Genomic DNA, 22,613 nt, shown 5'->3' with positions numbered 1-22,613 from the left:
GCTTCCTCTATCTCTCTGTCAGTTAGCAATTTCACTCCATTTGAGTGAAATCCAATGTGTGAGGGTATGTGTTTGAGAGGTTGAGTGTATGGGTGTGTGTGTGTGTGTGTGATTGGGCCGACCAGACCGGTTTCCAGCACAACAAATTATAATGGCGGCCGTTCTCGGCAGCAGCAGTGTGCGACAGTGATGGGTAGCAATGTAGAGGGATGGATATATATGACCACAAATCAAACAATACCGAGCGCGCTAAGTGGGCAGTGGCAGTGGCCACAACGCGCTCATGACTGCCTCTTCGCGTATAAACACAACCCGAACACCATGGCAAGAAGGCAACGTGGTGGAGGAAGTAGGCAGTGAGCAGCAGGCAGGGGGTGGAGAAGAGACCAGAAGGAAGCATATTGAAGTCGGAGGAGTTGGAGGTGGGCTGGCTGGCTGGCTGCCTGGCTGACTGCCTGCCTGCCTGCCTGGAGTGGGTTGGCTTAGGTTAGGTTGATTGCAGGCATATCATTTGAAAGGAATATCAGAACGTGCTTGACGCGACAACCATATTTAAATTGGCAGACTGATTATTATAGGCTAATACATATGTACATATGAATATATATTTATACATATATATTCTTGTATATATGTATATGTATCTGTATAGGCGAAGCTATCGCGCAATGTGTATGAATAAATTATTTGTCCTCGTATCCATATTTACATTACTTCACCATAAAGTTCAGCCCTTCCAAAACGATTCACTAATTGTACTTTTTTAAATACTTTTGGTTAAATTTTAAATAAAATATTAACATATCATTTAAAAAGAAAATTCGTTATCCAAAATCGTTAAAAGATTTTTATTACTTTCAATGGTTTTTTTTAGTTTGTAAACATTTCGAGTCCGTGATTCATTAAAATTATTATAATAATTGATAATTAACATACAGAAATCAATTATAAAATTTAAGCAAATAAATAAACACATAAACATAAACGATATTTTTGTCAATTTTGGAAATTTTGTTTTAATTTTGTTGTCGACCCAGAATTAGATGAATCAAAACCAATTTAAGATAGTTTAATTAGCCTTTAAAAGATCTATAAATGTATTTGCTATGTAAATTGTAAAATTGATAGAAATATTGCTTAAATTTTAATTTTTTATAACTACATAGATCTAGATTTCGTGTTGGGAAAAGCTTTCGAAAGCTACATACATATATACGATATGATAACTATACTTACAGAAGTCGAGGAAGGGTAAGTTGTAAGGAATATTTTGGAAGATTTCAGAAATTTTCATAAATTTGAATTGTTAACAAACGTTTCAAATGTCAGATTCCTTCCAGCAATCCAAGAAATGTTTCTTAGGAATTTCACAAAACGTTTCGGAGTTTGAAATTGAAAATTAAAATAAAAGAAGAGTAACTAGATTTAAATGGCGTTTAAACCCTTGGTTTTTCCTTGGGAAATTCCAGTATTATTAAATTGTTGTTTTAAATTTAGGATTCAGTATAAAATTTCGAAGGATTGGCTATAATAAGTTGTCCATAGTTCTTTATTAATTAAGTAGATTGTATTTTGTATTGTAAACTCTGTTCTTATTATTATTGCTTCTGGATCAGCATTCCAAGCTAATAATGCGCTGTGCTTAAATGTCGGACAGTTAAGATCGTGCCACAATATCATTGGCTTAATTTTAGGGAGTTTATAAAGTAAACTATTGTTAATTTTCCGATTTTGAGAGAGTTTTTTAAATTAGTTTTGTGTTTGTGTTAATCTGTATTGGTTTTGAATTGGCAATTTAAACCAAATACCTTGTTTTTCCATAAAAATGCCAAATCTAAAATTGTTAGATAAACAATGAACAAAAATTTTGCAAAATCTTTCAAAGAAACTATTTGTGTACATCTAGCGATTCTTAAGCATACCTAATCAAATCGAAGCAGTTTTTCTTTGAAATCCTGCAGTCTTAAAGGATGTAAGATCTGGAATTCTAAATTTGATTGGAAACAGCAAAAAAACAAGAAAAGAACATTCTATAATTTTATAATTAAGTTCTTGAGATTTAGTTTTTGATCGTTTGATCGAATGGTACATTTCAAGGTCTACAGACCCAAGAATCTAAAAGTACGGAACTATTTCTATTTTCTATAACTATTTTTGGATATTTAAGCATACTCAATTTTCTACATATCTTACTGATAACAATTTTTGCAGTGGCAATGTCATTCCATACATATAAATATAAATATAGAATATTGTTTAAATAGATTATAAAACATCTGCCAATATATACCAATATTATAGTTATGTTTTTGTTTTTTTTTGTTGCCGTTTCAAATGCTACAATTAGTGAATGATTTCCTAATTTTACATAGATATAATTCCCAATTAATTTTAGTGTGCAGAATTGTATTGTATTACAATTTTGAAGCCATCTGAAAGGACAACTAACTAGTTTTTTGCATGTTTCATCATTTTGAGCCATCCAATTCGAAGACTGAAACAAAACTTGTATATTCAATTTAAGGCACAATTACTATTATTGTTCATAGACTAAACTGTAAATTAATCAATTTTAAACAGTTTAAGGATTTCGTAAAATGTATTTTAGTTATTTGCTTAACCTATCCCATGAAAGAAAACAAAAAATCCATTTGGATTTTTCTGTACTCATTCCTCTTCCCGATCATAAAACCATAACTTCTGTTTTGTATCTGAAATGATTTACAGCCAATATAATCTCTAATGTAGCAGATTGGACTGACTGCCTGCAAGGTATCCGCTCGAACTGGAACTGCAAGTGGCTATGGCTATGGCTATGGTGGCCTAGCTTAACTGACTAACTGACTGACTGACTGATCCTGTCTTGTGAGAGATGCGTGTTGGATGATTGATGCGATCCAATGCGATGCTGGGCACGACAATTCGATGTGAATCTGAATCTGAATCTGAAACTGCAACTAAACTGCACATGGCGTGATGATCGTCAGCCACACAGAATGAGAATGGCAATGGGAATGAGAATCAGATGATGATGATGATGCTGCATGTCGGGGAGTTAAACCGATGAGGATGAGGCTAAGAATGAGGATAAGGATGAAACAGTGCTGGCTACACAGAAGCCAAATTGCATCAGAAATCGGAGAGTTTTGTGAGATGTGAGTGAGTGGCTCCCGGCGCTATATAAGAATCGAAATCGAGCTGAGTTAAAAAGCAATTACGAGGCCAATAGCGGAATTGGTTAAATGAAATGGAACAACAACAACAACAACATTACCAGCACCAACAGCAGCAGCACCAACAACAACGATAAAATCAAAGGGGAAAAATGAGAATCTTCGACATCACTCGAAAAAGACAAAGAATCTGCACAATAATGAGATGTCTCACTAAGCGGATCAAATCCACAACAAATGAACAGCAAACAGGAAAAAGGCATTCCATGGAATATACGCAAAGCAAAATAAAATACGCCGACTAGCAAATGCTTTTTAGCAGCTATATAACTAACTAATGATAGTTAATGTAAGGGAAAACTGAAAGGAAAGTTTATGTTTGGAAACAAAGAAATCAACTTCGCAAAAACTATTGAACATCCTATTCCTATAGAGTCATCTAATATGACCGATATATTGTTAGGGTATTGAGGGGAGAAAATCAAATCAAAAATTTTGTGAAAGGCACAAACCATGAATGAACCCAACGACAACCGACGATGACGTTCGAGTGCTTTCATGCCACAGAGGAGATCCAGAGCAAACGCAAACAATCGAAACAGGAATAATTTACTATGTAAATAAGAAGCAAACTGTGCAGACCTGGAATTGGAAATGGAGTTGGAGTTGAATCTGGTGCTGGTGCTGAAACTCTGACTGGACTGGAGTAGCGTGCGCCCTCGCGCCATCAAGTGGCACTCGAACAATCAAGCATTCAACACAAGCAGATGGTTTCGACCACCTAAATGAAATTTCATTTAGTTTTAGCCTGTCATCACCGGCGCGCAATCCACCACCGACCGGCCGACCTGATCCCAAAGACCTGCTCACCTCTCCTCTCTATGTACATATATCTCCATCTATATCTATGTATATGCTTATGCCCACATTATTAACGTACGCTCGCTTTATTGAGTGTTTGTTTACCTAATTCGATTACCGATCCGCGTCCGTTCGCGTCATAATCCACAAAACACTTGACCATTACCATTTGGGTGGCACATTCAGACAGACAATCAGACAAACAGACGGACACACAGACACACACACACACACAGTAAGTAAGTATCTTCAATTGCTGGTTGGTTTGGTTGCAGTGCTATGGCCGATGTGGTTGCTGTGGGGCCCATCCATTGAGCAAAATAATAATAATTACATAAATCAGTTGGAAAATTTAATTCAATGGGGCACACAAGGTGCTGGTGGTGCTGCTTGGTAGGAGGAGTAGCAGCACTTAATGACATAAATTTAGACAACTCAACAACGAGATATATGCATTTTCAACTTCTTCTTCAACAATGATTGAGTAAATTTAAAGGAAAAAAACAGTACTTGAGCAGCTGAAGATTAGTGAGATGTATAATATTTTAAAGTGTCATTATTTAATGGTATTTCACCGAAACACGCTTGAGTAGGATTTGTAGCAATGCCAAATTATTAAAAATACCTGACACGTAAGGCATTTTATAAATTGGATTTAAATTTCGCTTCAATGTAAATTTGATGAATTTACTTGCTCAATTACAAAATAAAACTTGGCGCCAAGCAAAATTAAAAATCGAATGTTGTACAACACTATAATGAAACTATCGATAACAGCAATCGACTATGTACACAGCTATCGATTTTTATCACTTGAAGCAAACAGTTTCCAGCACTGAGACAGGACTTTGAACGTTGCACCACACTGTAATTGTCTCAAATTTGGAAAATAAATAAAATTATTAAATTATTATGCGCACACTGCTGCTAAGTAAATCGGATGAGCTCTATCTGGAAAAATGCGCACAAGAGCACAAATTCTCATATGGCATCATCATTGGTCACGTAAGTATAAAAATCAACAACAAAATCTCAGTAACATGAAATCGAAGAGAGAAAAAAAAATAGCGTCACCGCTGCCGCTGCCATCGCCGTCAACACGGCCACGTAGATGGGAGTAGCTGCCATTTTGGCACCAACATTGTCAAGCGATAAAGCATCTACATATGTATGAATATTTATCTATATATCTATTTCATTCCAGCAAGCTGATTTGAGCAAAAGCATCGTGGTTCACTTGGCCAGGAACAATGAGGAAGATGCCGATCTGGAGGACCTGACCGATGTCCGTCTGACCATTGATGACATAAATTCACAGGCCTTGGCTTCACAGTGGTTAAGTGCCAGCAAAATGTGTCCCGGCTCTTTCGATGTGATTGGTAAGGATAGGACCAAAAGGATTTCTCATAACCAACTGATCCTCTAATTACTTTTGTTATTTCATAGGAATCTTTGTTTCCTCGGTGCGCACGGAGGTGGCCAATGAACAAAGTGACGAATTTAAAAATGCCAAAAAGTTGTTCTCCGATGTCTATGAGTAAGAGGCCAGCATTTTGCTTTATTTGATAAAAAATCACTCATCATAATTATGTTTTCAGTTTGCTATTGAAGAGCAACAGTTCCATTGGTGTCTATACAACAGATGTGGCACAGACTGACTATGTATTTCTATCCTATTCGCTGGGCGATAAGAAGTTGTTGTGCAAAAACTATAGCTATGGCAAGTAAGTGGATCTGATATTAGCTTTTAAGTATTTTCCAAATAACGATACAACGATGGAGAGCCTCCGAGAGTTGCTCTAACTAACATTCCCTGTATCGTAGTCTCTTCACTTACAAGTATATAATATATATATAGAAATATATGTATACACAAGCCTCAAACATTGCTATATTTTATATACATATCTTATCTTTTATCAAACAAACAAACAAACAAAAAATCCACAAATAGACATTGCAAAAAAAACTTATTTTACGGCAAACATAAAATGCATCATATGGTAAATAACAACTTGTTGCTTAAACTCTTAACTAAATTATGAATGTAACCACATACTTTCATTTTTGTTCATGTTAGTTAGTTTTACGTTGGTATAGTAGTTAAATCTCTGTTTTTCATTCATTTCGATCTCCAATTTTGTTCTGGAATGCATTTTGTGTATAATGGTAGGCTTAGAGCTCCAATTTCCTTTCGCCGTTAACTTTTTGTTATATGTTTTAATCATAATATTTCTCATTTATTTTTCATCAGCGGTGGCACATTTTCCACCATGGATTATCGTTTTGTGGAGAAACCATTCGAATGGATACAATTGGAATCTAGTTATGATCTAGACGATGTTATACCCATAAGAGATGCAGCCCGCCGTATAAATATTGAAGATCAATTCCAAAATATATTTGTGACAGTGCGTAAAAATCTCATAGCCAGTGAAGTGTTTCTGCAGAATGAGATTGTCGATGATACGCTCGATTTGCAGGCGTATATTAAAAAGAAAAAGCCAAAGCCATCCAATAACAAAGCTACGGCAACAACAACAACGGCGGGGAATCCAACAACAAATAGTGGTCCAAATAGTGCACGTTCATCCACTGCCACGTTGCAATTAGGCCTAAGTCCAAATGAGACGACGACGACGTCGGCGGCATCAGACGACATTCTACGGGCGAGCATAGTGCTGCCGGTCAAATGTCAATTGAGTAAACCGAGTGACATCAAAGTACAGGAATTTAATGGAACTCTACGGCTCAATGGCATCATTTCGAGTCGCATTTATTGCAGTCCACGCAATAGTTTAGCTGATGTGAAGCGTTTCCTACGCGACGATGTTCTCAGGTCGTTGATAACACGCATACAAGTGTATTGCGATGGCCTCACCGATCCCCATGTGACCAATGAGGCAGTGTATATAAGCGAACCACCACGTAGGGTGTTCTTTACACTGCCAGCAGCTGAAGGTGTCCAAAGCAGCACCGGAAGCAGCAACAACACTGTGCAATTCTCTGAATATCTATTTAGGGGCGAGGCTCCCACCGTTGTGGTGGCCCAGGCGAAACAGATACTCGACATTGAACTCGATCCGGAAACAATATTAGTAGATGCCGAAGGCCTACCAGATGATAGTGGCAGTCATGATGTATCTGATCAATTGGATGATGGCCATACCATAATGCCCAGTTCAATGCCAAAGCGTGAACTATCGCGCAGTCTCTATATGGTGGGAATCGCAGTGGCCTTGTTAATACTATTGGCTTCCGTGGCGGTTCACTATGCGTTGAGTGATTCCAAATAGGATTTGGATTTGTTAATCATATAATAATGATCATGATAATGATGATGATGGTTGGTTCTGTTTCGTCTGTCTGTCTAACCTACTTACGTAAATCCTTATATGGAAATGTTTTAGATATATAAACATACATATATATATATACATCTTTTTTTTGTATTTGTGCAATCGTGCACTCACCTCTCTCTTGTGATCGTTTGTTTTTTATATAAACAATTGTCTCTATGTGTGAGTGTGTGTGTGTACTCGTAGTAAAAAAAAAAAAAAAGAAAAGTAAAAAAAATATTGTAAAAAGGTCACGTTAAATAGTTATAGATGATTATGATGATGATAATGATGGATATGGATGCCTGAAATATGCAGCATTTAACACACACACACATACACATATATATATATATATACACACGCATACACATACATATATATTAATGTATACATATATATGTGTATAATATTACAACAACAAAAATAAAGTAATGAAAACTTTTTAGAACAATTTCAACCCCCGCCAACCATTTCAATGAGGGTCCACAATATTTACAACTGTTTTTTTTTTTTATTTGTTTTTATATTTAAAATATTAGTTTACAATTATTAGTTAACATAAATAGATAGGTATTATATATGTATGTATGTATATATTTTTGCTTAGATTCAATTCCTGCTATATATTAACTAATTAATTGTGTGCGTGTTTTCGTTTTAAACTCGTATTTGAATCTTAACCATTAAATGATTAAACAAATATTTATATGTATAGTATATGTATATCAGATTCAAATTTTATTCGTATTTACTTAACTTAAAAGGTTTTAAAGCTGTGTTGATGAACAAACAAAAAATGATTCCGGTTACAAAAAAAAAAAAATGAAAAAATAGTTACAACTATATATATAGATATGTATATATACAAGTTATGTTAAGTGGGAGAAAAGATTTTTCTCATTGTTACCATTTTAGAATTATGCCCAGAATAGGTATTCTTAAATATTTTTTAAGACTATACATTAAGTATTCATATATATATATATATATATTTGATAAGATTTATGTGAGTATTTCACAGCCTCTGCAGAACAGAACAAAATGAATCTTAGGGCTAGGATTCTAAAACATTCAGTTTTTGTGTGTTTGTGTGTACAGATCGATTATAGCTTACAATTACCATTACAGTTAACAACGGACCATACCCAATCCACATAGTTGGGTACTTTGGCATAAATACCAAATTTATTCCGTTTGGCACAACCATCGCCAAACGAAGTGATGCCAAATATAGTCCACGGATGATTTGGTTTGGTTGTATCGCGACAGAGCAACGGACCACCGGAATCACCGGCACAAGTGTCAATCAAACCGCGACGATGGCCAGCGCAAAACATATTCTGCAATCAAGAAATCTCAAGATGTTTTACATCTAAATGTAAGTTAAAACTCATTTCATTCTCACCTTTGTTATGGTATAATCCTGATAGACACTACGGCAATTGTCCATGGGTATGATGGGGACATCTGCTTTGCGTAGGACACTTGTGCCAGCCACATCTCGATTGCTACGTTTGCCCCAACCGATTACAGTGCATTCAACATTCTTGGGCAAAGGCTGGAAGGGTCTGGGCAGGCAAGAGTAACCTATCCAAGTGGTGGCATTCACTGGTTTGGGAAGCCTAAATAGAAATCAATAAGAGTTATAGGTACACACATATATCCATTAGGTCTATTGTCCGTTACCTCAGCAGAGCCACATCACTGTCCACGGTGCGTTTATCAAAATTGGGATGCTTGAAACTTTTGGCCACCCTCAACTGAACTTCAGTGCCATCAACAAAGTCCAGGTTGTGCTCACCGATCCGAACATACAGCACCTTACGCACACAATGGGCAGCCGTCAGAACCCAATTGGGTGCTATCAAAGTGCCCCCACAAAATGCCTCCTTGAAACGATTCAATATGGCCACCTGCCAGGGCCATTCTCCCTTGCGTGCCGCCTTGCCTCCAATAATCTTCAACATATTATACATGCTACGTCTTCCGCTGCCACTTCGCACAATGCCGCATTGGATCTTGAGGGGCGTGTATTCAGGTCCTCGATAACCCTTGCCGTTGAATATGATATCGATTTCATTATTACTGAGCGCTGCGTTCCTATTATCCACAGTATGCATACGTCTCATGGCACCGCCAGTGGCAACGGCAGGTGCAGCAACTGTTGCTGGTGCTGATGCTGCTGCTGCCGCCGGTCTAGCCTCATATACGGGAGTCTTGTGGACCTGGGATTGCAGCCATTGTTGGCAAAAGCTGCCCTCTGTATAGCAATAGGCTATCTCTCGGAGCACTTCACGTCCACACTGATCACTGAGACGACATTTTCTTTTAAAGCCAAAAGGAAATTAGTTGTAGTAGATAAAAATTTATAGTTGTTCTTTTCCACTTACTTGTAACGTCGAGTTGTGCATTTGGGTGAACATCTCGTCCAGCGACTCCATTTAGAATAGATACGTCTGCGTCGTAGTACTGGACCATCTTTGGCTGGTGGTAACCAGGCAGAAGAATTTCGCAAATTATCCGGATACTCGTCTGAATCCACATAGATGGTACCATCGGGTTCGAAATCAAAGTCTTCATATTGAAAGATGTCACCCTCGAGTCCTCCGCTGTTGCTGCTGCTGCTGCTATCCAAATTGCGTGTTCTCAATGACTTGCGTTCTATATAGTCTTCAAAATCATCGACATCGTCATCATCCGCTATATAAGGACGTTTGGATGTTCTAGGTCTATGGCGAACTCCTCTTTCCTTGGGTTTTTGTCGACGTCTGTGCCTGTTTCTCTTCAACACATAGAAATCACCATCATCAATAGCACCACCATAATCCTCTTCTGTGTCATCATATTCGTCTTCGTGTTCCTCTAACTCTTCGGTACTGTCTATTGCTGGGGGAGGAGCATGAGTGGGTCGCCTATGCACCACTTCCACCGAATCATCATATGATGGATGAACCGGTGGTGGTGGTGGAGGTGGAAGTGTGGATGAGGTTGTAGGAAGAGTATATGGCGGAACATAGCTAATTGTGCGGGTATTTAGTGGCGTTCCACTTGATGCTGCAGCTGCTGCATTTATAATGATGGATGGTTGTGGTGGCGGTGCCACAGGTTGCGGCTGTGGTGGTGGTGCTGGTGTATGATACGTTTGGGGCCATCTTTCTGGTGGTATGTGCACTTCTTCAATTGTCATGGGTTCTTGATGCCACTTGATGTTGCTTGATGATGGGCTGCAGCTGTAAACAAGAGCACGAGAGGGCGAGAGCGAGACAAACACCGTGAGAGACTACAGGAAGGCGGAAGACAACTCGGACAACTACTTACTGCCAACATTTGCGTTGCTCCACATGCTTAGTGTGGCCACAGCGTCTCTTTGCTTTGCAATAACGTTCCCTATGCTTGATGCATTCCTCATTGCATAGTGTCCACTCTGTCCATCGGCTAAAAGGCTGGTGATGATTCATCGATCGCCTACGGCCACTCCAACGTTGCTGATGCTGATGTGAGGGCATATGAAATCGGTGTATACGCTGTCCACTATGCCAATGCGAGCCGTGATACCTCGTAGATGGTGGGTGATGCAGTTGTGGATGCGAATATGAATGCGGATGCGGATGGCGGTGGTGCAACACGTCTCGAAATTCGGCATGTATATGCCTTTTGGCATCCTGCACGTGGCCGCACTAGGAATAAACAACAGAAAGACAACAAAACAATGGTCAAGATAAGCGCACAATGACAGTCGAGACAAGGGGTGAAAAAGGGGTGGGGGGAGCAATACCCCGCCTAAAAACCTATAAATCAGGCCATGCCGCTGGGGATGTCGCCTGCTTTTGCTACTTGACTTGGTTTTTATTTTCTGTGTCTAAAGTGTCATTGCTCTCAAATGACTTTGGGCAAAAGAAGTCGTCTCGCATCCGCATCAGTGAAGAAAAAGTGCCTCCAGAGTTCCAAAGGCGAGACGACGACGACGACAACGACATAGACAGGCGTCGGTTGTCGGTCGTGGCTATAAATAACATATTGTATATATGCGAGTGTAGTTTTTCTGTTTTTCTTTTTTTGCCGACATGGTAAAGTGCTCTGGCTGTGTGAAAGGGAGGATACCTTCTTCTTCCTGTGTCGCCTCTAATCGAAAATAGGCTTTCCCTACAACATCAAATTGATGGCGGCATCCCATATACATATACATATACATATGCATATGTACATATATAGTACAGAGACATTTGCACAGCATTAAACAGTGGTTTTATGTTGGGAAGATCACAGGAAAACAAAAGTCGAGAGTCATGCGTTTCAAAATGGGCAACAGATGCCAATTCCGAATTCCCTTTTTCTTTTATCCACAAGGCCAATGTTTGATGGAGATGCCCTTTAAAAGGTAAAGCTTTGCTTTTCCTTTTCTGTGCTCATAGGTCACAGCCTAGTCTTTGGTCTAGTGACCTAACCGAAACATTCCCATGAAATCATGCGGAACCACAAAAAAAATGAATACAACCGAACTCAAGCTCAAGGGAAACGCATAGTAAGTTAGATACCGTTCCGGTGATCGGAATTAAGGTTTCCCTCTCGTCTCCTCTCCCCAGTCCATAGTTGTCGACGTCGTCGCATTGGCATTGAACTAATTTGGATGCGGATAATTGGCGTTCAATTTACATTTTTTAACGTTTTTTCTATTTCTCTTTGTATCTGTATCTGTATCTTTTTTTTGCTTCTTTTTGTTTAATTTTGTTCACAGTTCTCAGTCAAATTGTTTTTAGTTGACGTAATTGTGTGTGAATATGTCTGTATTTCAAAAGTCAAGTGGGCTCCGAAGGTGGGTTGTGGGGGGAGGGGATGGGGGCCAATCGGGCGGTCTACTCACCTGAATTTCCAGCAGCAGCAGCTGCAAAAGTGCAAGTAATACCGCAATGTGAGATATAACTCTCATGCTCGAGTTTATTTTTTGATATCGGATGATATATGGACGCTATTCTTGCCGTATGGGCACCAACATTGAAGTAATCTCCAGGAGAATTTCTGCAAAAAAAAAAAAAATAAAAGAAGCAACAACATTAAGAAACTAAACCAAAATAGGATACTAAATAAAATTACACAGGACAGTGGAACGGACCCAAATTCCACAGACCAGAGTACATTTTTCTAATCGATTATGATGAATGACTTTGATTACCATAAATGCCATTAAATTTATAAACATTTCTTTAGTTTTCACTGAGATGTGGAGTTTTTAATTATCATATGGTAACCCCTTTTTGTTTGTTCTTTAGAAGCAATTCCGGTAAGGAATATCAATCCTTTAAAACAACATATAAAACAAGGATAAAATGATTCCGTAAGACCTGAACATTGTCAAGCTATAGTTTAATCAGTTTTTAACTCTCCTTTTTGGAACCTTTTAAAATCTTGCTTTGGTCAAATGGGTCTGACCCGATTCTTGATTATGCTCCATATATGACAACAATACTGAAAGGTATTTCCATTGGGGACAATTGAAAGGATTGCAGATTAACGAAAATTAGCAATAAATTAAACATTTCTGGTACGGAGTTAAGTTAACTTCAACTAGGCCCTTTGACTTCTTCAAAGGACGATCCCAAATTAGGTCAAAATGTGCTGTATTCGTGAGAACTTTTTAACCACATTGAGCTTAGTGCATAATTAGGTATATTTATTATTGTCTTACTTATTTACAATTTCAATATACAACAACAATACACAATTCATTCCATATTTCTCCAAGTCGAATCGACACTACATTTAAAATAACTTTCATTTGTTGTCGTGTTGTACCATATCCAAAACATTTGGGAATAATCGATGTCATGATGTCTATGTACTAAAAGGTTGTAAGAAATAGTCCAAATATAAAAATCTTTTAAATGTATGTAAAATAGTGAAAATGCATATAATTTCATCTATTTGGTTTAGATCTAGAGTAGATATCATCTATTTGGTTTAGATATCTGGCCACACTCAAAATTGAAGGGAAGCCATCCAAAAAAAAAAACAGTTTCCCTGTTGTTTTATTAATCGAGTTTTAGTTGTTAAAGTTTACATCTCAAAAAGCAATAGTGAGTTAAAGGATTAATTCATTGGAATTTATAAGCAATCTATATAATTCTTTCAAGTCCGAATTCCATTCAATGTCATGTATCCACCCATCTCTTTGGGGGGCAAAAAATTCACTTATATGTAGTTTCCCTCTTAGAATATAAATTTTAAGACTCCCTACTGCATACCTTAGGGGGCATTAGTTCTTATATCGCAGGATTTGATCCGTCGCTAGATTAATCCAAGGTTTCTAGAACAACTTGGCTAATAATATTATATACTTCTTGACAAAATCATCAGCTCTCGATTCGGGTACAAGATTTTTGCTGAATTTTCTTGTTTTAAGTAAATTCATGCAAAATGGATAAAGGGTTAAGAAGTGGGGTGGTGGGGGAAAACACCTGCTATGCCCATGAATCGAAATATTATATAATAAACTAGTTGAGAGAAATATGTGAGTACTTGTTGGCTTTATTATTCCCCTTCATCGTTTGCATCACTGTTTCTTTTCTCAAGAGCCAATTCATTTGCTTAATTTAGCCGAACTAAGCGGCTCATTTGCGTCAAAGTACGAAACAACTACAATCAACTACATGGCTGCCTTTGCGGCCCTCCTTTCCTCTCCTTTACGCACTTTATGTTGTAGGTACTCGTCTTTTGGGAGGGTATTGGCAGGGGAGGGCGGATGGTCATGCTGCTGACGCATTCATCGCATTTGGCCGTCAGGGCTGCGCCTTTTGGCCCAACTACAAAGCGAATAAATATGTTGAACTTGTAAGAGACCTTAGACCGATCCCCATACGCTTGAGGCGCCGCCACTCCAACCCAAACGCGATCAAAAGCGTGGGCAGAAAAGTGAAATTAATTAGCTTCATATTTGTGTGTACATGTAATTACAAACAGAGCAGACGAGCAAATGAGGAAAATTAAAAACATTCAAAGTTGAATTATGCCTATGCCCGAAAGGAGGAGACCGCGGAGCAGGAGGAGGTGAATACTTGTATTACTTATGCATTAGCCAAGAGTGCCACTAGCCATCACCCCGGTCTCTGTGGTGCGTCGACACGTCAAGTTGAAACCTTCACATGGCACACATCGATTTGACGTCAACAATGCATTATGCCAGAGCCAGAGACTTTAACTGAGTTCAGTTGAGTTGATCATACTATATATAGAGAGACCTGGACCATTAAGGATTGAACTTAAATGGACAGGGTATGGAATAAAAGGGCTCAGGCATTCACAATGTTGATAATGATGATGGTCATGATAAACCTCATGATGGATTCCAATCATTTGCCGCTGTTGCTCTACTTTTCATCGATTCCGGTTTCTTTCGCCGATGACCAAATTGGTGATACAATATTTCTGTTTAACGATCTTGCTGTCTCTTTCTCTCCATCCCGTTGATTGCCTTAACAATGACATTGTATTTATATACCATTAATATTCTGTGCTAAATGACCATAAAATTCATGCACGATCCGATTACAATTCAAAAATGGTTGGCAAAAAAAAAAGTATTTCAATTTTATTGCACTTGATTCAACGCATTTAAATTGAAACGTATGTATATCTTTAGGCACTTGTTAGTTGAGTAATACAATGGCTTGGTGGGCCCTGCTGATATATATCTGTCAGCGATCTGATCTAATAATCCCCAACCCACCTACCCAAAAAACAACACAAAAAACATTGTTGAGTAACTCTCCCTGCTCACTGCTGGATTGTTTGTGAACCATATACATTCCACCTAGTGGGGGGAGGGAAAAAATTTAACAAAAACAAAATACCACAAACAAACCACTAGAGAAACTATTCTTAAACACCTGACTATGACATGTGTCTATGTGTGTGTGTGTGTGAGTGTGAGTATGTGTATCATCCCCATCCTAGGATGGACATTTTTATCTTAAAAATGATTACTTTTTTCATAAGAGAACCAATTATTTATATATCTATGTCCCATCAGGGTTATTTCGAATCATATCAAAATCATATAGATTTATCCTTGAGATCAACCATCAGATTAACGAATAGATGCATCGATCTACAAACATCTCCTTGGCTCATAGCCAGAGCCACCAAGTTTGGTATCGGATTGAACACTTGTCTAGCATGTAAGCAGAACAAGTTTCTTTCACCCACACAGTTCACTTTGAATACAACGAACAAACAAAAAACATAAACAATTCTCACAAGTAAATCTATTGTCTTCCTTTTTTGGGATGCACATGTTTAGGCTTAAGCATCTTTTTATTCAATACATTATCAAAAAATTGTGTAATTTATTGTTATTTTAAAGAGATTCAGGGATTTTGTTTTTAGAATAATTTACAAAATTCATCAGCTTTTTTTCATTTTTTATTTAATGTTGGCCACATTTTATGGGAAATAGGAAAGCGCCAATACGACCGAAATAAATACTCCCTTAACCTTTTAAAATTTTAATAAATTACAAATTTTTCAAGATATTCCAATCATTTAAAGATTCAAAACTTTTTTAAAAATTTACAAGAGATGCTGTAAAGTAAATCGAAGCAGATGATCCTTGATCGTTTTGAATTTAGATTTTTAAAAGCATTAACCATTATTAGTATATGTATGACTTGAGCCTAGAATAGTATGTTCAAAGTGTTTGTTCTATGGCCAGCTAATGTCTTTAAGCCGATTCTCAATTACAAGTTATTAGAAGATATTTCATTTAGACAATATTCTTGATAAACCGCTTTTCAAGTCTTTTCTAACCGTTTTAAGGCTTTAAGATGTTGACAGGGTTCCATTTGACAATATTCTGAATTACATAAATACCAAATCTTGAATATAACCGAAACAGAGTTTGCTTAACTGTATCACACCGCCCCCTAAGGCTTCTAAAGTGAGATTGTGTTAGTTTTGTGTGTTTGAAAGATGTTTGCTTTAAAACGACCATCCCAAATATATTTATTTTTATTCACTTGCGTGTCTGTAAGACAACGTTGCTGCTTAATTTAGAACACGATGCTGCTGCTGCCGCTGCCGCCAAGCAAACATCTTAGTAGGAGCATCATCATCAGCGGCAGCAATCTCCGACGTTTCTATGCTCCTCTGCCGCCTCCTCCAGTCTCTGGCGCTGTCTTTGTCCGTGTAAACAAACCGTTCGTCATAGTCGACCCGTAACCGCTGCCCGCCCCCACAATAATGTTTTACCTTGACAAAGTGTGATTAAAACTCGAATGGAAGATCGTGGTGAGGTGCAGGTGGTGGGTGGGGGTAGGAAGGGAGGGATCAACTGGGAATACGATAAGCTGTCATAAATATTATTAAATTTATCGCACATCAGGAAGCTTTGGCCATAAGTCTTAACATAAATTTGTGCAAACTTACTAAACTAGCAAACGACCACCCACAAGGTTTCAGTTTCATTTTCGTTTTTCATTTTGTGGAGCAATTAAGGTTGGTGGCAGAGCTGCTGGTGGTGGTGGTATTGGTGGTGCGACGATCGCCAACGAGTTCGAATGGACGGGTTAGTGGGATAGTTTTTTCCGTTTCTTTTTTCATTTATGAATGAATGAAAATGTACTAATTTGGTTTAAATACAAATGAGCGTTGGCCTAAACGTTTTGATAAGTCTAGTGGGTACACAGGCCACTCTCGGCCCCGTCAAGTGAGTGAGTGAATGAATGAATGACTGAATGAGGTAGTACTGGCTAGCCATAATGTCTGGCTCGGCCAAGCAGCTGTCGCTGCATGTCTGTCTCTCTATAGTCTGCAGTAGTTGTCTGTGCGGCCTGCTTAATGAATGCAATTTTAATGACGCAAAATATATACACACACACACACACTGAGAAGAGGCACCAGCACCACCGAAAATAACGTGCTTTTGTTTTGTGGCTGCCTCGCAAAAAGTGGGCAGACAGCCATCCACCGTGGGCAGTTTATTCGTATCGATTCGTAACATAACGAATTGGTATTGTCTGCAGACGACAACGACAAACGGACGACGGAAGTTGTTTCAGGTTTTAGTTTGTTTCTTATTTATTACTAAGTTAGTTAGTCAGCCTCACTACCCACCGACCAGTCCATCTCAGTTTCAGTTCTCCCCTCACTTCTCTCCAACTCTGTCTCTGTCTCTGTGTTGTAATAGGCTACGCATTTAATTTGTTCTGACGACGTCTATTAGCGGATGTTGTTGAACATAAATCATGCTCTACTCTGGTCTACTCTGCTCTGGAATCGGCGAAGAAAAAAAAAAAAAAAAAAAAAGTCGGCGATGTAATCGCAAAGAGAATTCCAAGATGATTCTCCTCCGCACCCAACCACCCACCCACCTACATCATCCCTCCCGATTCACAAGGCAATCACATCATCATCCCCACCATATTCTCAACAGATGCATTTTTAATGCACATTCGAAATACCACACACACACACACACACGCACACACATAAAAAAATGTGCATACATATTGATGATTGCCTTTATTTTTCTTTTCTTTTTATGAATGAAACTGTTAAATGATTTATTATTGACATACAAGCAATATTTCCTTCAACAATGTTTCAGCATCTTTGGTTGCAACTTCTTCTTGATTTTGATTATTTCGATTTTTGAATTAAAGCGCGCCTGAATTTTGCATTATTTTTGTCACTAAGCGAAACGTGCGGAATTTTGCATCAAACAAACAAAAACACACAAAAAAAAAAGGAATCTTGGCACTTTATTTTAAAGAAAAGATTTTTTTTTTTTTTACGATCTTTATTTTCACATTGGAAAAACTCTACAGAATGAAACAAAAACAAAAAAAAAACTGAAGCACACACAGAATAAAGGGGGGAAAATGAAATTTTTGAAAAAAAAATTGAAACACAGCGCCAATTTATTCGTCGTTAAACGCAGTGTTTATCTAGCGAGAGACACAGACCACAACTTGAAAATATATTTATATATATTATATATATATATAGCACACAACCGATCCAACCGCCGTCTTTACGAGAACTGAGCGGCGCAATGCCAACGCTTCGAAGTGAACAAAAACGTCGCGCACGACGACTCCGTTGACTCTTGATACCCATTAGACACTAAGTGGGTAGGAGTATATTAGTATCATGGGCACACCAAGATCATTAACAACGAATCGTGGCCATTGGTGGCCAAGTGGAGACCTACTCAATCCACATTCTATTGTTCTCTCTGTTAGTTCCGTCGGGGACAATGTTTCAATGTTGTTTTCTATTAATGACTGCCATTCCAAGTGCAGAATTGTTGCATTTGAAGCTGAAATGTTTTCCTCTTTGTTTATACAGAGTATTTGCTAGTCGATCATTGATAGTTTAAATACATTTCGCAGCGCCTTGCTGCACAGTGGAATCGCATAGCATGGAAAATGTAGCGCAAAAAAAAAGGCAAAAATAGAACCCTTAAGATCTCTTCACTTTCAGCTTGAGCTGATTCTGGGCGTTAATGTTATAGCCTTGACCATAAACCACGCTCTTGACGCTCAACTCGATGCAAGTATCAACTTTCCCAATAAAAAGTAAAAACCAACAAACTCTTCGTACTTTGGCGCATAAAATTTAATTGTTAAGTAAGGAAAGTATGACTACCTACCTAACTACCTACCATACCTACAAACTAAATGCACATATAAAAAATATATAAATACATATATATGGTATATAGGTAAATGTATATAAAATAGTTGACTCAAAATTTTCAGGCTATAAACGACGAAAAAAAAAAAACATACATTCTTGGCAAAATATATATATGTATGTATGTGTGTACGTAAATGTAGAAGAGGCGGACGGGAAAAACCCAATTGCTACTGGTACGAATGCCAGGTGGCCACACGTTCACCTAGCGGCACTTCGCGTATTAAACGCATCTGCACAGTGCCCGTATCTTGGGCTTGAGGACCACCAACCAGCACGGTGCCCAATACAAGCTTCTTGCCCATCTTCTTGGTGGCCAATGTGATGCGTATGACAATATTCTCCAATTGACTGAGACTTTGTAGCGGTATATTTATTGTGGCCGCATCATGACTATTGCCACTGATATCCCATTTTGTGGATAGGGATGGAAAGAATATGGGGGATTTCCAGGCATCTATGTAGATGCCATGCTCGAAGGCTGTCGTCTTTACATAGACACCCGCACTTGCTGTCGCCTCCAGCTCATCCTTGACCTTGTTCGAGCAGCGCATGCGCGCCGTAGTCACACGTAAGACGAGTTTTCCCTCACCATTGCCATAGCCAGAACCGCCGCCAACATTGCTGAGGCCCATTTTTCTTTTCACCTCGGCGGTCATACGTTGCCAATTGTTGACACTTGTGGTGGGTTGTGGAGCAGGAGTGGCATTGGCAGTGGCAGGAGTATTTACTGGCACAGAAGCCCCTGACGATGGCAAAGAATCCTCTGTCACTTCTCTGTCAGATTCATTGGCGCTAAGATCACGCACCTCCAGCGCCAGTTCGACCACACCTTTTGGCGAATTTGTCAACTGCAAGCATAAAGCATAAAGAAACCAAGAAAACAAAAAAAAAAAAAAAGGGGTGAAGGGTCAAAATTTTTGCTTTCATTTCCACATATCATTTGGTCGTTTGTCGTGTCTGTTTGTTTGTTTGTTTGTCTTTTAGGTTTCAGGTGTTATTGTATTATTTTGTTCACTGCTTTCACTTGCAGTCACAATTAAATTGAATCATTAGAGTTCGTGGGTCAGACGTCAAGTGGATGTTTTTGCGTAACTTACATTGTTATTGTTATTACTAGGTGAAGACTTGGACACTGTTGTCGTTATATCTTTAATGGGCAGCCATAGCTCCTCTGTGGCATAGGAACCATTTCGTGTATTTCGTTTAAAGAGCTTGGGTTCAAGGTAGCAAGTGACGGAGCCTATAAGAAGTGGCCATTACATATGTACATATGATGACAGAATGATAGTAGCTTGTGTGTACCTACCTATATTCCTACGTGATTCACTAATTGTTAATGGTGGCATAGCATCTCGGGGATTATCTGTGGATTTCTTTGATGATTTGCCACCTTTATCTTTGGCTGTGCTGCCATTTGCTGCAGCTGCCACTGCTGATGTCGTCTCATCAGTTCCAGCCGTTCCGGGTGAACTCTCCACCAGACGTTGCACAAAATTTGAGCTTTTTATCTTTCAGCGAACGATAAGTCTTATTGAAACGGCTAAAGTTCTGCAAAAGTTACAGAGGGATCGATGAGAAATTGAAAGCTTTTTTTGATTTTGGCATTAGAAAGGTAATTTCATACCGCAGCAGGTAACTCCAACAGAGCATAGACAGTAAAGACCACAAATTGACCAGCAAATAGATCTTCGGGTGTGGGAATTTCTCCATTCACTTGATTGTGATTTGAGCGTCGCGATGTAAAGGCAGAACCATGTTTCAAAGAGGGTCTAAAAGGAAATCGAATGAAAATGCCAATAAATTATTTAATGAGAATCCAAAAGATACATAGATAGAAAGAGAGAGAGAGCTTGCTCACTTAATATCTGGCACTAGAGGAAATTTGAAATTTTCATTAAACTTTGGCCAAGTATTGGTTTGTATAGTGCTATCCATACGCTTTGTGCCAGGAAATAATTTGACCTGTGTGAATAAATAAAAGATATGTATATGTGTGGGTAGATAGCGAAAAGCTTTTTATTTATGCCATTTCTTTTTACCTTTATCAAATAGCCCTGAACTATCTTGAAGCCAAATAGCGAGGGAAGATGCCTAGCGGCAATTAAATGAACATTCAGTTCGGGCACCGGTCCCGGACCATTCTTGGCCATATTGGCCAAATTTGGTTCACTATCCCGATGCTTTTGGGTTTCGATGGTGATCTGGAAACCAATTTCTGGCTCGAGAGCAACTGAATGACGTGACGAGAGTGAGTTGGATGCCGATTGCTGGCCACCACCCGGCAAAAGCGAACGCAGCTTATTCATGGTTAATCAGATCGCCGCCGTCACTCGGTGGTTCTCCTGCTCAACTGACTGGCTGTACAATGCACATGTATGTACGTTTTTTGATTTCGATCGCTTCGCTCTATGGACAAAAAAAAAAGCAAGAAGAAGAATCGGTGATAATTTTCCCCTATTTTTTATTGTTTTTTTTTTCTGTGTTTGTGTTGAATGTGTTTGTTTTTTAATAACTTAATGACTCGTCGGAGTCGCCTACTTGCCTACATTTGGGTTTTCTTATCTCAGTCTCGCACTTTGAATTGATAAAATGTTAGTTGCCACAAGCAACCACCTCTTTCCTCATTGGAAAGGCGCGACTTTAGTGTTGGCCTCCACCTCTCCCCCTCTTTCAATATGCGCCCACCCAAAAAAAAAAAAAAAAAAAAAAAGCTCCATTCATCAGCTGTTTTAATGAAGCTTTACTCTCTACGGTCTCAAGTACTTGAAAGCTTGTGCTCACTTACTCTCTCCAACATCCTCTCCGCTTGTTTCTGTGTGTCTCTCTCTCCCGCGCTCTTGGAGTCAATCACTTGTTGAATTAACCGCTCGTGTCTTTGCAGAGAAAGATATATACATATACCCAGTGGGAAATTGTATGACCTACCTGCCTGGGCAGACATACATTAGGCACTTTATTGTTATAAACTTTGTCGTGATCATATAATTTGCAGAGAAGATCTATGCTTTCCCTTTGCAACCGATTTCCCAACTTCAACGTGACACTACGTAATATTGCTCATACGCCGTGTAGAGCAGAGGCAATTTACAAACATATACATATGTATGTATGTATGTGCGTTTAAAAGGTATACCGGCTAGAAGGGGCTTCTCCACTTATTCGTTTTTGTACTCTTAGTCATCGATAGGAGACAAAAAGTGATCGTAAAGTGAGGATTGAATTTTAAGTTTATTCTGCAATTAACCAAGCAACTTGTGTGCGTGTGTGTGTGTGTGTATGTTTGTTTAATGATAATAATAATATGTCGACATACTTGAGTTCAGGTCACAAAGCAAACCATTTAGCACAATCACAAAGCGCGAAAATTAACGACTTTGGTTGAGATTTGAGACTAGCATACTATATTATACTATACTTTATTCTTGACGACCAACAAGACGACGCTTCGGGGCTCGCGTTCTCCAGCTGTTCCAGCGTTCAACTGAAAAGTTAACTTGGAAATTACTTCGCTTGCACAAGCCATAATAATAAAGCGTACAATCATAAT

At 38.6% G+C, this 22,613-nt stretch overlaps 3 protein-coding genes across 3 annotated transcripts; 1 reads left to right on the top strand and 2 right to left on the bottom strand.

The window, feature by feature from the left end:
• The first annotated feature begins 4,866 nt into the window (after positions 1-4,866).
• LOC137573811 (protein odr-4 homolog) lies at positions 4,867-7,826 on the top strand. The gene is made up of 5 exons (XM_068285856.1): positions 4,867-5,039; positions 5,239-5,413; positions 5,481-5,571; positions 5,633-5,758; positions 6,289-7,826. Exons 1-5 carry the CDS (start codon positions 4,947-4,949, stop codon positions 7,328-7,330), a joined length of 1,527 nt encoding a protein of 508 aa, XP_068141957.1. The 5' UTR covers positions 4,867-4,946; the 3' UTR covers positions 7,331-7,826.
• Positions 7,827-8,302: 476 nt separating this feature from the next.
• Positions 8,303-18,210, bottom strand: LOC137573950 (uncharacterized). The gene is made up of 7 exons (XM_068286049.1): positions 17,944-18,210; positions 12,237-12,391; positions 10,694-11,052; positions 9,766-10,605; positions 9,062-9,700; positions 8,781-8,997; positions 8,303-8,715 (listed from the first exon to the last, which is right to left on the bottom strand). The coding sequence occupies exons 2-7, from the start codon at positions 12,300-12,302 to the stop codon at positions 8,479-8,481; spliced, it is 2,358 nt and encodes a 785-aa protein (XP_068142150.1). The 5' UTR covers positions 12,303-12,391; positions 17,944-18,210; the 3' UTR covers positions 8,303-8,478.
• Positions 18,211-18,967: 757 nt separating this feature from the next.
• Positions 18,968-21,566, bottom strand: LOC137573882 (uncharacterized). Its single transcript, XM_068285951.1, is given in 7 exon segments — positions 18,968-19,914; positions 20,164-20,306; positions 20,373-20,571; positions 20,573-20,614; positions 20,691-20,835; positions 20,925-21,028; positions 21,106-21,566. Coding segments are annotated over 7 exon segments (1,581 nt in total). The 5' UTR covers positions 21,373-21,566; the 3' UTR covers positions 18,968-19,233.
• Between the last annotated feature and the right edge of the window lie 1,047 nt (positions 21,567-22,613).

Source organism: Drosophila tropicalis, unplaced genomic scaffold (assembly GCF_018151085.1).
Source record: "Drosophila tropicalis isolate 14030-0801.00 unplaced genomic scaffold, ASM1815108v1 contig_443, whole genome shotgun sequence".
NCBI lineage: Eukaryota > Metazoa > Arthropoda > Insecta > Diptera > Drosophilidae > Drosophila > Drosophila tropicalis.
Note: the sequence above shows the minus strand (reverse complement) of the source record. Positions and strands in the feature narration are given on the sequence as shown.

What these genes read in the sequence shown, in the direction of transcription:
- LOC137573811 (XM_068285856.1), top strand. Translation starts at nt 4,947, where the DNA reads ATGCGCACACTGCTGCTAAGTAAATCGGATGAGCTCTATCTGGAAAAA. An exon ending in CGGCTCTTTCGATGTGATTG is followed by an intron (nt 5,414 to 5,480) that starts GTAAGGATAGGA and finishes GTTATTTCATAG; the next exon opens with GAATCTTTGTTTCCTCGGTG. An exon ending in AAAAACTATAGCTATGGCAA is followed by an intron (nt 5,759 to 6,288) that starts GTAAGTGGATCT and finishes ATTTTTCATCAG; the next exon opens with CGGTGGCACATTTTCCACCA.
- LOC137573950 (XM_068286049.1), bottom strand. Translation starts at nt 12,302, where the DNA reads ATGAGAGTTATATCTCACATTGCGGTATTACTTGCACTTTTGCAGCTG. An exon ending in GAGCAACGCAAATGTTGGCA is followed by an intron (nt 10,606 to 10,693) that starts GTAAGTAGTTGT and finishes TCTTGTTTACAG; the next exon opens with CTGCAGCCCATCATCAAGCA. An exon ending in AGGATTATACCATAACAAAG is followed by an intron (nt 8,716 to 8,780) that starts GTGAGAATGAAA and finishes TCTTGATTGCAG; the next exon opens with AATATGTTTTGCGCTGGCCA.